The sequence below is a fragment of the Oncorhynchus kisutch genome, linkage group LG24 (genome assembly GCF_002021735.2).
Source record: "Oncorhynchus kisutch isolate 150728-3 linkage group LG24, Okis_V2, whole genome shotgun sequence".
Lineage (NCBI taxonomy): Eukaryota > Metazoa > Chordata > Actinopteri > Salmoniformes > Salmonidae > Oncorhynchus > Oncorhynchus kisutch.
Window position 1 is genome coordinate 41,379,428 of NC_034197.2, and position 13,636 is coordinate 41,393,063.

Sequence of the window (13,636 nt, forward strand, 5' to 3'; positions counted from 1 at the left end):
CTAACTAAATGCTTGTGTTCCTAGCTCCAACAGTGCAGTAATATCTAACTAAATGCTTGTGTTCCTGGCTCCAACAGTGCAGTAATATCTAACTAAATGCTTGTGTTCCTAGCTCCAACAGTGCAGTAATATCTAACTAAATGCTTGTGTTCCTGGCTCCAACAGTGCAGTAATATCTAACTAAATGCTGGTGTTCCTAGCTCCAACAGTGCAGTAATATCTAACTAAATGCTTGTGTTCCTGGCTCCAACAGTGCAGTAATATCTAACTAAATGCTTGTGTTCCTGGCTCCAACAGTGCAGTAATATCTAACTAAATGCTTGTGTTCCTAGCTCCAACAGTGCAGTAATATCTAACTAAATGCTTGTGTTCCTAGCTCCAACAGTGCAGTAATATCTAACTAAATGCTTGTGTTCCTGGCTCCAACAGTGCAGTAATATCTAACTAAATGCTTGTGTTCCTAGCTCCAACAGTGCAGTAATATCTAACTAAATGCTTGTGTTCCTGGCTCCAACAGTGCAGTAATATCTAACTAAATGCTTGTGTTCCTAGCTCCAACAGTGCAGTAATATCTAACTAAATGCTGGTGTTCCTGGCTCCAACAGTGCAGTAATATCTAACTAAATGCTGGTGTTCCTAGCTCCAACAGTGCAGTAATATCTAACTAAATGCTGGTGTTCCTAGCTCCAACAGTGCAGTAATATCTAACTAAATGCTGGTGTTCCTAGCTACAACAGAGCAGTAATATCTAACTAAATGCTGGTGTTCCTGGCTCCAACAGTGCAGTAATATCTAACTAAATGCTTGTGTTCCTAGCTCCAACAGTGCAGTAGTATCTAACTAAATGCTGGTGTTCCTAGCTCCAACAGTGCAGTAATATCTAACTAAATGCTTGTGTTCCTGGCTCCAACAGTGCAGTAATATCTAACCAAATGCTTGTGTTCCTAGCTCCAACAGTGCAGTAATATCTAACTAAATGCTTGTGTTCCTGGCTCCAACAGTGCAGTAATATCTAACTAAATGCTTGTGTTCCTAGCTCCAACAGTGCAGTAATATCTAGCTAAATGCTTGTGTTCCTAGCTCCAACAGTGCAGTAATATCTAACTAAATGCTGGTGTTCCTAGCTCCAACAGTGCAGTAATATCTAACTAAATGCTTGTGTTCCTGGCTCCAACAGTGCAGTAATATCTAACTAAATGCTTGTGTTCCTGACTCCAACAGTGCAGTAATATCTAACTAAATGCTGGTGTTCCTAGCTCCAACAGTGCAGTAATATCTAACTAAATGCTTGTGTTCCTGGCTCCAACAGTGCAGTAATATCTAACTAAATGCTTGTGTTCCTGGCTCCAACAGTGCAGTAATATCTAACTAAATGCTTGTGTTCCTGGCTCCAACAGTGCAGTAATATCTAACTAAATGCTTGTGTTCCTAGCTCCAACAGTGCAGTAATATCTAACTAAATGCTGGTGTTCCTGGCTCCAACAGTGCAGTAATATCTAACTAAATGCTTGTGTTCCTGGCTCCAACAGTGCAGTAATATCTAACTAAATGCTAGTGTTCCTAGCTCCAACAGTGCAGTAATATCTAACTAAATGCTGGTGTTCCTAGCTCCAACAGTGCAGTAATACCTAGCTAAATGCTTGTGTTCCTAGCTCCAACAGTGCAGTAATATCTAACTAAATGCTTGTGTTCCTAGCTCCAACAGTGCAGTAATACCTAGCTAAATGCTTGTGTTCCTAGCTCCAACAGTGCAGTAATATCTAACTAAGTGCTTGTGTTCCTAGCTCCAACAGTGCAGTAATACCTAGCTAAATGCTTGTGTTCCTAGCTCCAACAGTGCAGTAATATCTAACTAAATGCTTGTGTTCCTAGCTCCAACAGTGCAGTAATATCTAACTAAATGCTTGTGTTCCTAGCTCCAACAGTGCAGTAATATCTAACTAAATGCTTGTGTTCCTAGCTCCAACAGTGCAGTAATATCTAACTAAATGCTGGTGTTCCTAGCTCCAACAGTGCAGTAATACCTAGCTAAATGCTTGTGTTCCTAGCTCCAACAGTGCAGTAATATCTAACTAAATGCTTGTGTTCCTAGCTCCAACAGTGCAGTAATATCTAACTAAATGCTTGTGTTCCTAGCTCCAACAGTGCAGTAATATCTAACTAAATGCTGGTGTTCCTGGCTCCAACAGTGCAGTAATATCTAACTAAATGCTGGTGTTCCTAGCTCCAACAGTGCAGTAATATCTAACTAAATGCTGGTGTTCCTAGCTCCAACAGTGCAGTAATATCTAACTAAATGCTGGTGTTCCTAGCTACAACAGAGCAGTAATATCTAACTAAATGCTGGTGTTCCTAGCTCCAACAGTGCAGTAATATCTAACTAAATGCTGGTGTTCCTAGCTACAACAGAGCAGTAATATCTAACTAAATGCTGGTGTTCCTAGCTACAACAGAGCAGTAATATCTAACTAAATGCTGGTGTTCCTAGCTACAACAGAGCAGTAATATCGAACTAAATGTTCCTGGCTCCAACAGAGCAGTAATATCTAACTAAATGCTTGTGTTCCTAGCTCCAACAGTGCAGTAATATCTAACTAAATGCTTGTGTTCCTGGTTCCAACAGTGCAGTAATATCTAACTAAATGCTGGTGTTCCTAGCTCCAACAGTGCAGTAATATCTAACTAAATGCTTGTGTTCCTGGCTCCAACAGTGCAGTAATATCTAACTAAATGCTTGTGTTCCTGGCTCCAACAGTGCAGTAATATCTAACTAAATGCTTGTGTTCCTAGCTCCAACAGTGCAGTAATATCTAACTAAATGCTTGTGTTCCTAGCTCCAACAGTGCAGTAATATCTAACTAAATGCTTGTGTTCCTGGCTTCAACAGTGCAGTAATATCTAACTAAATGCTTGTGTTCCTAGCTCCAACAGTGCAGTAATATCTAACTAAATGCTTGTGTTCCTGGCTCCAACAGTGCAGTAATATCTAACTAAATGCTTGTGTTCCTGGCTCCAACAGTGCAGTAATATCTAACTAAATGCTTGTGTTCCTAGCTCCAACAGTGCAGTAATATCTAACTAAATGCTGGTGTTCCTGGCTCCAACAGTGCAGTAATATCTAACTAAATGCTGGTGTTCCTAGCTCCAACAGTGCAGTAATATCTAACTAAATGCTGGTGTTCCTAGCTCCAACAGTGCAGTAATATCTAACTAAATGCTGGTGTTCCTAGCTACAACAGAGCAGTAATATCTAACTAAATGCTGGTGTTCCTAGCTCCAACAGTGCAGTAATATCTAACTAAATGCTGGTGTTCCTAGCTACAACAGAGCAGTAATATCTAACTAAATGCTGGTGTTCCTAGCTACAACAGAGCAGTAATATCTAACTAAATGCTGGTGTTCCTAGCTACAACAGAGCAGTAATATCGAACTAAATGTTCCTGGCTCCAACAGAGCAGTAATATCTAACTAAATGCTGGTGTTCCTAGCTCCAACAGTGCAGTAATATCTAACTAAATGCTGGTGTTCCTAGCTACAACAGAGCAGTAATATCTAACTAAATGCTGGTGTTCCTAGCTACAACAGAGCAGTAATATCTAACTAAATGCTGGTGTTCCTAGCTACAACAGAGCAGTAATATCGAACTAAATGTTCCTGGCTCCAACAGAGCAGTAATATCTAACTAAATGCTTGTGTTCCTGGCTCCAACAGTGCAGTAATATCTAACTAAATGCTTGTGTTCCTAGCTCCAACAGTGCAGTAATATCTAACTAAATGCTTGTGTTCCTGGCTCCAACAGTGCAGTAATATCTAACTAAATGCTGGTGTTCCTAGCTCCAACAGTGCAGTAATATCTAACTAAATGCTTGTGTTCCTGGCTCCAACAGTGCAGTAATATCTAACTAAATGCTTGTGTTCCTGGCTCCAACAGTGCAGTAATATCTAACTAAATGCTTGTGTTCCTAGCTCCAACAGTGCAGTAATATCTAACTAAATGCTTGTGTTCCTAGCTCCAACAGTGCAGTAATATCTAACTAAATGCTTGTGTTCCTGGCTCCAACAGTGCAGTAATATCTAACTAAATGCTTGTGTTCCTAGCTCCAACAGTGCAGTAATATCTAACTAAATGCTTGTGTTCCTGGCTCCAACAGTGCAGTAATATCTAACTAAATGCTCGTGTTCCTGGCTCCAACAGTGCAGTAATATCTAACTAAATGCTGGTGTTCCTGGCTCCAACAGTGCAGTAATATCTAACTAAATGCTTGTGTTCCTGGCTCCAACAGTGCAGTAATATCTAACTAAATGCTGGTGTTCCTGGCTCCAACAGTGCAGTAATATCTAACTAAATGCTGGTGTTCCTGGCTCCAACAGTGCAGTAATATCTAACTAAATGCTTGTGTTCCTGGCTCCAACAGTGCAGTAATATCTAACTAAATGCTTGTGTTCCTAGCTCCAACAGTGCAGTAATATCTAACTAAATGCTTGTGTTCCTGGCTCCAACAGAGCAGTAATATCTAACTAAATGCTTGTGTTCCTGGCTCCAACAGAGCAGTAATATCTAACTAAATGCTGGTGTTCCTAGCTCCAACAGTGCAGTAATATCTAACTAAATGCTTGTGTTCCTGGCTCCAACAGTGCAGTAATATCTAACTAAATGTTCCTGGCTCCAACAGTGCAGTAATATCTAACTAAATGCTTGTGTTCCTAGCTCCAACAGTGCAGTAATATCTAACTAAATGCTTGTGTTCCTGGCTCCAACAGTGCAGTAATATCTAACTAAATGTTCCTGGCTCCAACAGTGCAGTAATATCTAACTAAATGCTTGTGTTCCTGGCTCCAACAGTGCAGTAATATCGAACTAAATGTTCCTGGCTCCAACAGTGCAGTAATATCTAACTAAATGCTTGTGTTCCTGGCTCCAACAGTGCAGTAATATCGAACTAAATGTTCCTGGCTCCAACAGTGCAGTAATATCTAACTAAATGCTGGTGTTCCTGGCTCCAACAGTGCAGTAATATCTAACTAAATGCTGGTGTTCCTAGCTCCAACAGTGCAGTAATATCTAACTAAATGCTGGTGTTCCTAGCTCCAACAGTGCAGTAATATCTAACTAAATGCTGGTGTTCCTAGCTCCAACAGTGCAGTAATATCTAACTAAATGTTCCTGGCTCCAACAGTGCAGTAATATCTAACTAAATGTTCCTGGCTCCAACAGTGCAGTAATATCTAACTAAATGCTTGTGTTCCTAGCTCCAACAGTGCAGTAATATCTAACTAAATGCTTGTGTTCCTGGCTCCAACAGTGCAGTAATATCTAACTAAATGTTCCTGGCTCCAACAGTGCAGTAATATCTAACTAAATGCTTGTGTTCCTGGCTCCAACAGTGCAGTAATATCGAACTAAATGTTCCTGGCTCCAACAGTGCAGTAATATCTAACTAAATGCTTGTGTTCCTGGCTCCAACAGTGCAGTAATATCGAACTAAATGTTCCTGGCTCCAACAGTGCAGTAATATCTAACTAAATGCTTGTGTTCCTAGCTCCAACAGTGCAGTAATATCTAACTAAATGCTTGTGTTCCTGGCTCCAACAGTGCAGTAATATCTAACTAAATGCTTGTGTTCCTGGCTCCAACAGTGCAGTAATATCTAACTAAATGCTGGTGTTCCTGGCTCCAACAGTGCAGTAATATCTAACTAAATGCTGGTGTTCCTAGCTCCAACAGTGCAGTAATATCTAACTAAATGCTGGTGTTCCTAGCTCCAACAGTGCAGTAGTATCTAACTAAATGCTTGTGTTCCTAGCTCCAACAGTGCAGTAATATCTAACTAAATGCTTGTGTTCCTAGCTCCAACAGTGCAGTAATATCTAACTAAATGCTGGTGTTCCTGGCTCCAACAGTGCAGTAATATCTAACTAAATGCTTGTGTTCCTGGCTCCAACAGTGCAGTAATATCTAACTAAATGCTTGTGTTCCTAGCTCCAACAGTGCAGTAATATCTAACTAAATGCTTGTGTTCCTAGCTCCAACAGTGCAGTAGTATCTAACTAAATGCTGGTGTTCCCAGCTCCAACAGTGCAGTAATATCTAACTAAATGCTTGTGTTCCTAGCTCCAACAGTGCAGTAATATCTAACTAAATGCTGGTGTTCCCAGCTCCAACAGTGCAGTAATATCTAACTAAATGCTGGTGTTCCCAGCTCCAACAGTGCAGTAATATCTAACTAAATGCTGGTGTTCCCAGCTCCAACAGTGCAGTAATATCTAACTAAATGCTGGTGTTCCCAGCTCCAACAGTGCAGTAATATCTAACTAAATGCTTGTGTTCCTGGCTCCAACAGTGCAGTAATATCTAACTAAATGCTGGTGTTCCTAGCTCCAACAGTGCAGTAATATCTAACTAAATGCTTGTGTTCCTAGCTCCAACAGTGCAGTAATATCTAACTAAATGCTGGTGTTCCTGGCTCCAACAGTGCAGTAATATCTAACTAAATGCTTGTGTTCCTGGCTCCAACAGTGCAGTAATATCTAACTAAATGCTTGTGTTCCTAGCTCCAACAGTGCAGTAATATCTAACTAAATGCTTGTGTTCCTAGCTCCAACAGTGCAGTAGTATCTAACTAAATGCTGGTGTTCCCAGCTCCAACAGTGCAGTAATATCTAACTAAATGCTTGTGTTCCTAGCTCCAACAGTGCAGTAATATCTAACTAAATGCTGGTGTTCCCAGCTCCAACAGTGCAGTAATATCTAACTAAATGCTGGTGTTCCCAGCTCCAACAGTGCAGTAATATCTAACTAAATGCTGGTGTTCCCAGCTCCAACAGTGCAGTAATATCTAACTAAATGCTGGTGTTCCCAGCTCCAACAGTGCAGTAATATCTAACTAAATGCTTGTGTTCCTGGCTCCAACAGTGCAGTAATATCTAACTAAATGCTGGTGTTCCCAGCTCCAACAGTGCAGTAATATCTAACTAAATGTTCCTGGCTCCAACAGTGCAGTAATATCTAACTAAATGCTGGTGTTCCTGGCTCCAACAGTGCAGTAATATCTAACTAAATGCTGGTGTTCCTAGCTCCAACAGTGCAGTAATATCTAACTAAATGCTGGTGTTCCTAGCTCCAACAGTGCAGTAATATCTAACTAAATGCTGGTGTTCCTAGCTCCAACAGTGCAGTAATATCTAACTAAATGCTGGTGTTCCTGGCTCCAACAGTGCAGTAATATCTAACTAAATGCTGGTGTTCCTGGCTCCAACAGTGCAGTAATATCTAACTAAATGCTTGTGTTCCTAGCTCCAACAGTGCAGTAATATCTAACTAAATGTTCCTAGCTCCAACAGTGCAGTAATATCTAACTAAATGTTCCTGGCTCCAACAGTGCAGTAATATCTAACTAAATGCTGGTGTTCCTGGCTCCAACAGTGCAGTAATATCTAACTAAATGCTGGTGTTCCTGGCTCCAACAGTGCAGTAATATCTAACTAAATGCTTGTGTTCCTGGCTCCAACAGTGCAGTAATATCTAACTAAATGCTGGTGTTCCTGGCTCCAACAGAGCAGTAATATCTAACTAAATGCTTGTGTTCCTGGCTCCAACAGTGCAGTAATATCTAACTAAATGCTGGTGTTCCTGGCTCCAACAGTGCAGTAATATCTAACTAAATGTTCCTGGCTCCAACAGTGCAGTAATATCTAACTAAATGTTCCTGGCTCCAACAGTGCAGTAATATCTAACTAAATGTTCCTGGCTCCAACAGTGCAGTAATATCTAACTAAATGTTCCTGGCTCCAACAGTGCAGTAATATCTAACTAAATGTTCCTAGCGCCAACAGAGCAGTAATATCTACCAATACCCACATATCTAAAAGTAACAGAATTAAGAAATATAAAAAGTAATTATCTTCACTGCGCTAGCGAGGGTCTTTAAAAAAAAAAATTGTAGTCCTCCCTCTGATCACCTAAAGCAAAAGTTGTGTGTGACAATGGTGTCAATATCACAGTAGTTGGCCAGAACCATGGGCAGGAGGGAGTCGATGTCTCGGACACTGGCTCCCGAGTGACAGTGGACCTTGGGTCCGTTCACAGACCGTAGGGAGGCAAAAAAGAATCTGTAGCCTAATAAACTGCATGGTTTCCCCGCGTCGTAGTGGGAGGACCAAACACATCATTGTGTGACTCCAAAAAACAGAATATTGTTCTGTTACCAAGACAACGTTGAGTGTTCCCGAGTGGCCTAGTTATAGTTTCAGACTAACGAGTACGGTGATTCAGGAATGAGATGTCTGTAGTCTAGACATTTGAGACCAAGCCCACTTTTTATTCATTTGATTTAACTAGGCAAATCAGTTAAGAACAAATACTTATTTACAAATGACAACCCACTGTTCCCTGGTAGGCTAACTGCCTTGTTCAGTGGAAGAATGACAGATTTTTACCTTGTCAGCTCAGGGGATATGATCTAGCAACCTTTCGGTTACTGGCCCAACACTCTAACCACTAGGCTACCTGCCTCCCCTCTTGACTCGATGCCACATTGAGGATGAACGCATGTGACCCTAATCACGTCCTATCAACCGTAACGAGTAGCTACAGTATCCAGGGCGAGGAGCTACAGTATCCAGGGCAGGGTGAAAAGAGGCTGAAGAACAGCAATATGGCATCCGGTCCTAGTTATTTATCGTTTGTCTGTCTTCGGCAGGTTGAGCTCAGTTGGCATCTTGATTAGCCGGCATGATGATTACATATATATTCATAATGACGGTAGCTGCTAGAATTCACAGCACAACTGCACATTTCTCAGGTAGCTAGCTACAGTGCCTTCAGAACATATTCCTGCCCATTGACTTACTCCACATTTTGTGACAGCCCAAATTCTAAATGGATTAAAATATGTTTTTGTTGTTGCCACACACACACACACACACACACACACACACACACACACGTTAGAAATTGCAGCAACATTTTTGTAAATTAAATACAGTAATCTAATTTACATGAGTATTTTCCACCCAAGTCAACACGTTGTTAGAACGCCCTTAGGCAACGATTACAACGGAGTCCTTCTGTCTGTAAGAGAGGTGCACACTGGGATTGCACAATATTTGCACATTAATCTTTTTTATTTTTTTATTCTTCAAGCTCTGTCAAAAAGATGTTGATCGTTGCTAGACAGCCATTTTCCAAGTCTTGTCATAGCTTTTCAAGACAATTTAAGTCTGAAACTATAACTAGGCCACTCGGGAACACTCAACGTTGTCTTGGTAACCAACTCCAGTGTATATTTGGTCTTCTGTTTTAGGTTATTTTCCTGCTGAAATGTCAATTTGTCTCCCAGAGTCTGGTAGAAAGCAGACAACCAGGTTTTCCTCTAGGATTTTGCCTGTGGTTAGCTTCATTACATTTTTTTGTATCCATAAACTCCCCAGTCCTTAACAATTACAAGCATACCCATAACATGATGCAGCCACCACTATGCTTGAAAATATAAGAGGGGTACTCAGTAATATTTTGTATTTGCCCCAAACACATAACACTTTGCGTTCAGGATAAAAAGTTAATTGCTGAGTCATTTTTTTTTGCAGTTTTACTTTAGTGACTTGTTGCAAACAGGATGCATGTTATGGAATATTTTTATTCTGTACAGGCTTCCTTCTTTTCACTTTGTCAATTAGATTAGTATTGTAGAGTAACTACAATGTTGTTGATCCCATCCTCAGTTCTCCCATCACAGCCATTAAACTCTAACGCCGTGGTCACCAACCAGCCAATCGCGGTCGACCTCCCAAGGCATTCATAGTTGATAACCAAACATTTGTATAAACAATGATAAGCCTTGCATTCCGATTTTTTGTGCTGTTGGCAGTAGGTGCACTTGATTCAGCAGCCCTAGTGCTGTTGGTGGTAGGTGCACTTGATTCAGAAGCCCTAGTGCTGTTGGTGGTAGGTGCACTAGATTCAGCAGCCCTAGTGCTGTTGTTGGTAGGTGCACTTGATTCAGCAGCCCTAGCGCCGGGAAGGCAAAGTGTTCCCATTTTGAACAAATTTCATGTGTCTAATGGTAGAACTCTGCCTCTCTGGCAGGTCCAGAGAGCAAATCAAGTGCACCTACAAGCCTACCACAAGGCCAATCAGATAGCTCAGATCACAGTGAATGCAGAGTTACCTTCGAGCCATAGGACTGTAAGTAATAACCTTGAGCACACAGGAAAGTTGACACTGTGAGATTTCAAAAATCAACAAAGAAAGCAAAGAGCTGCTGTATTTGAGTAAGTTGAACTGTCAACACATTAGAAAACCCTTTTCTAAGCCATAAAATGTGCTGCAAACAGTACTGCAGCTGCAATGAAGGAGTATATCTATATCAAAGTGTTTTTGGATTAGCTTGCATTGTTATTATTATCAGCAGTGTGTCTCCAATTAACCACATGAATTGGTGCATCAGGCAGAAAACAATGCAGTGCGACTTGAGTTTCACCATCAACTGGAAGACATTGTTCCATTTTCTCAGCGGAGGGGAGGGAGGGAGAACGGAACAGCCTCTCCGCTACTCCCTCCGATAAAGCCTGACCATCAGGTGCAGGTCATCAGTCCAGTAAACATTTTTAAAAAGCCACATTTTGATAACTCAGCTGTGCCTCGCAAGTGTGATCACGTACCTAACATGTTGAAATAGAATTTCTATATGGTCTGAGAAGAATAGCATTGGCAGGGAAATTCAAGCATAGCCAACATGCAGTGATAATGTATTGGGCCTAGAGCCTATGGGGCAGCAGCTAGCCTAGTGGTTAGAGTGTTCGGGTGGTTAGAACGTTGGTCCAGTAACCGAAAGGTTGGTGGATTGAATCCCCGAGCTGACGAGGTAAAAAAAAATAAAAATCTGTCGTTCTTCTCCTGATCACGGAAGTGAACCCACTGTTCCCCGGTAGGCCGTCATTGTAAATCAGAATTTGTTCTTAACTGACTTGCCTAGTTAAATAAAACTAAAAATAACTAATTGGTCCAGTACTGTTTTTAATAGGTTAATGTGAGTGGAGGAATCGAAGGACCATTCTCCTCAGTGAATTTCATAAAAATTGTTTTTAAAAAACAAATCGAGTCAGTAAAAAAATAGTTGTTTAAAAATAACTTATCGTTTGCAGACGGCCAATCACTAGTAGATGCGTCACTGTCAACTAAACTTGAGCTGGCAGACGAATAAGCTACCTGGGTGAGTTCTTGGCTGGTCCCTGTAACCTTGGCTCATTGGGACGTCCCAACGGGTGTTAACGTTACTTCGCTTGAAGTTTACATTTCTAAATGGTTAACATAAAGGGTAATAGGGGACGGGCAAACTCATTCCACGGAGGGTCCACGTGTCTGCGGGTTTTCGGTCATCCCTTCTACTTGATTAATACATTTAAAAAGGTCACTAATTAAAAGAAGTCCCCTCATCTGGTTGTCTAGGTCTTAATTGAAAGGGGGGGGGGGGGACGTGCCTACTACACAGGGCCCTCCATGGAATGAGATTGACACCCCTGGACGAGTTGTTATTGTGGGGACGTCCCAAGGATTCCAAGTAGCACTGTGCTTTACCAGCTAACGTTAGCTTGTGAGAGCTAAATAGCGTACTAGCTAACTAGCAAAGTAGCCTTTGTATACAAAAATATATATATACGCTATTAAAAAGCACAAATATCGTTAATTTATTTTTTTGTAAGATAAAAAATATTTAAAAAAAAAACGGAAAACAATATCTAAAAAAGGAGTAAACCAAGTTAATAGAAAAGGTTTAAACAAAAGAAATGTCATCATAGTAACACGGCTCTCTCCGGTCCCCCATTTTCCAGAACGGCTGTGTTGCTGCGTCGGGCCCCAAGTTGCATTCATAGCTACAGTGTGCACCATCACAAACACATAATATGTATTCATTTCCCCCCCAAAATCAACCAACGTTAGGCCAAACATGTCTCATATTCAACAACAATTACATGTCAGTAATAAACGTTACCTTGACCAACGTCCATGGCGTCGAATTGAGCGGAGTTTTTTGGGGAGCTTTATAGCAACAAACAAAAATAAATATGTAAGTTAGATTATATATTTTTTTTAAAGGTGGCTAGCACAGCACAGCACAGCACAGCGCCGTCCACTCAATCAATTGAAACCTTTGAGCCTCTCCGGGTGTTTGACAGGATTCCACAATAACAAAACACGTCGAGGGAGACGTACACGAACAAGGGGTGTATTCATTACGTCTCGCACCGGAAACCGTTTAAGAACCAAACGGGGACGGGCCCTACTGCCTACCGCTATAATAAGAACGGGATCTATCTGAATGTGTCCAATAGAAACTCTTATTTTCGTTGCAAAACGTTTTTTCCGTTTTAGAGGAAACGGTTTCTGTAGAATCGGCGTAATGAATACACCCTAAATACTACCTACTCATTCCAATAAATGGACACACTCTTTTCACGACACTTCGATGAGAAGTGATTTTCGTGATTTTAACAGGTTAAGAGAGCATTTTCGCTAACCTTAACATCAGTCTCCTAACCTGCTACGAAAAAGTCACTTCTGTATCGAAAGTGGCGTGAAAAGTGTTAGATACCAGTCACAAACCCCGCCTATTTCTACTTCGCTATCTTATTTTCAGCTTAACAGTAAAAACCTTGTGTCTTACCTTAAATTAAGACTTAAAAATATTTTTAAAAAGTGCCCTATTTTTTTACATTTTATTTTTCATACATTTTTGCTCGATGATGAACTTCCAGCATGTGCCTTTTCCGGCGTCAGTGGATGGCGTTGTCAAAGCGTCTTACAGGCAGGCAGGCAGGCAGCTCTGTAAGACTTGAAAATACTGTGTGCTCAGGTATATACCGTATCTACAGTGACATGTATCTACAAGTCTTTCTAAGCCAAGTTATTCTTGAGTAATAAATCGATTGTCATTATTACATCCAGCCTGTTTTATATCACCAGGTAAATCTGAAAACAGGTTCATCATTTTGATCACAACACAACTACCTCGGTTGAGGGGTGGTCCAGTTCTTTCTCTAAACTCAGGTTTCCTTACTAGCTACCGAGTTTACTAGTTCAACTAGTTAACCAGTTATTCACTACGGAGCTTACCAGTTCAACTAGTTAACCAGTTATTCACTACGGAGCTTACCAGTTCAACTAGTTAACCAGTTATTCACTACGGAGCTTACCAGTTCAACTAGTTAACCAGTTATTCACTACCGAGCTTACCAGTTCAACTAGTTAACCAGTTATTCACTACCGAGCTTACCAGTTCAACTAGTTAACCAGTTATTCACTACCGAGCTTACCAGTTCAACTAGTTAACCAGTTATTCACTACCGAGCTTACCAGTTCAACTAGTTAACCAGTTATTCACTACCGAGCTTACCAGTTCAACTAGTTAACCAGTTATTCACTACCGAGCTTACCAGTTCAACTAGTTAACCAGTTATTCACTACCGAGCTTACCAGTTCAACTAGTTAACCAGTTATTCACTACCGAGCTTACCAGTTCAACTAGTTAACCAGTTATTCACTACAGAGCTTACCAGTTCAACTAGTTAACCAGTTATTCACTACCGAGCTTACCAGTTCAACTAGTTAACCAGTTATTCACTGCCGAGCTTACCAGTT

General features: G+C 40.9%; 1 protein-coding gene across 12 annotated transcripts in view; it reads right to left on the reverse strand.

The window, feature by feature from the left end:
• Positions 1-12,315, reverse strand: part of LOC109881162 (tumor protein D54-like) — a 43,010-nt gene extending 30,695 nt beyond the window's left edge. For 2 of the 12 annotated variants that reach the window (XM_031803630.1, XM_031803629.1), the window contains exon 1: positions 11,991-12,247. In XM_031803630.1, the coding sequence (XP_031659490.1) occupies positions 11,991-12,006 (16 nt within the window). In that variant the 5' untranslated portion in view covers positions 12,007-12,247. Of the gene's footprint in view, positions 1-11,990 lie in introns of all 12 variants that reach the window. The other 10 variants (XM_020473316.2, XM_031803622.1, XM_031803625.1 and 7 more) reach the window with 8 other exon arrangements.
• Between the last annotated feature and the right edge of the window lie 1,321 nt (positions 12,316-13,636).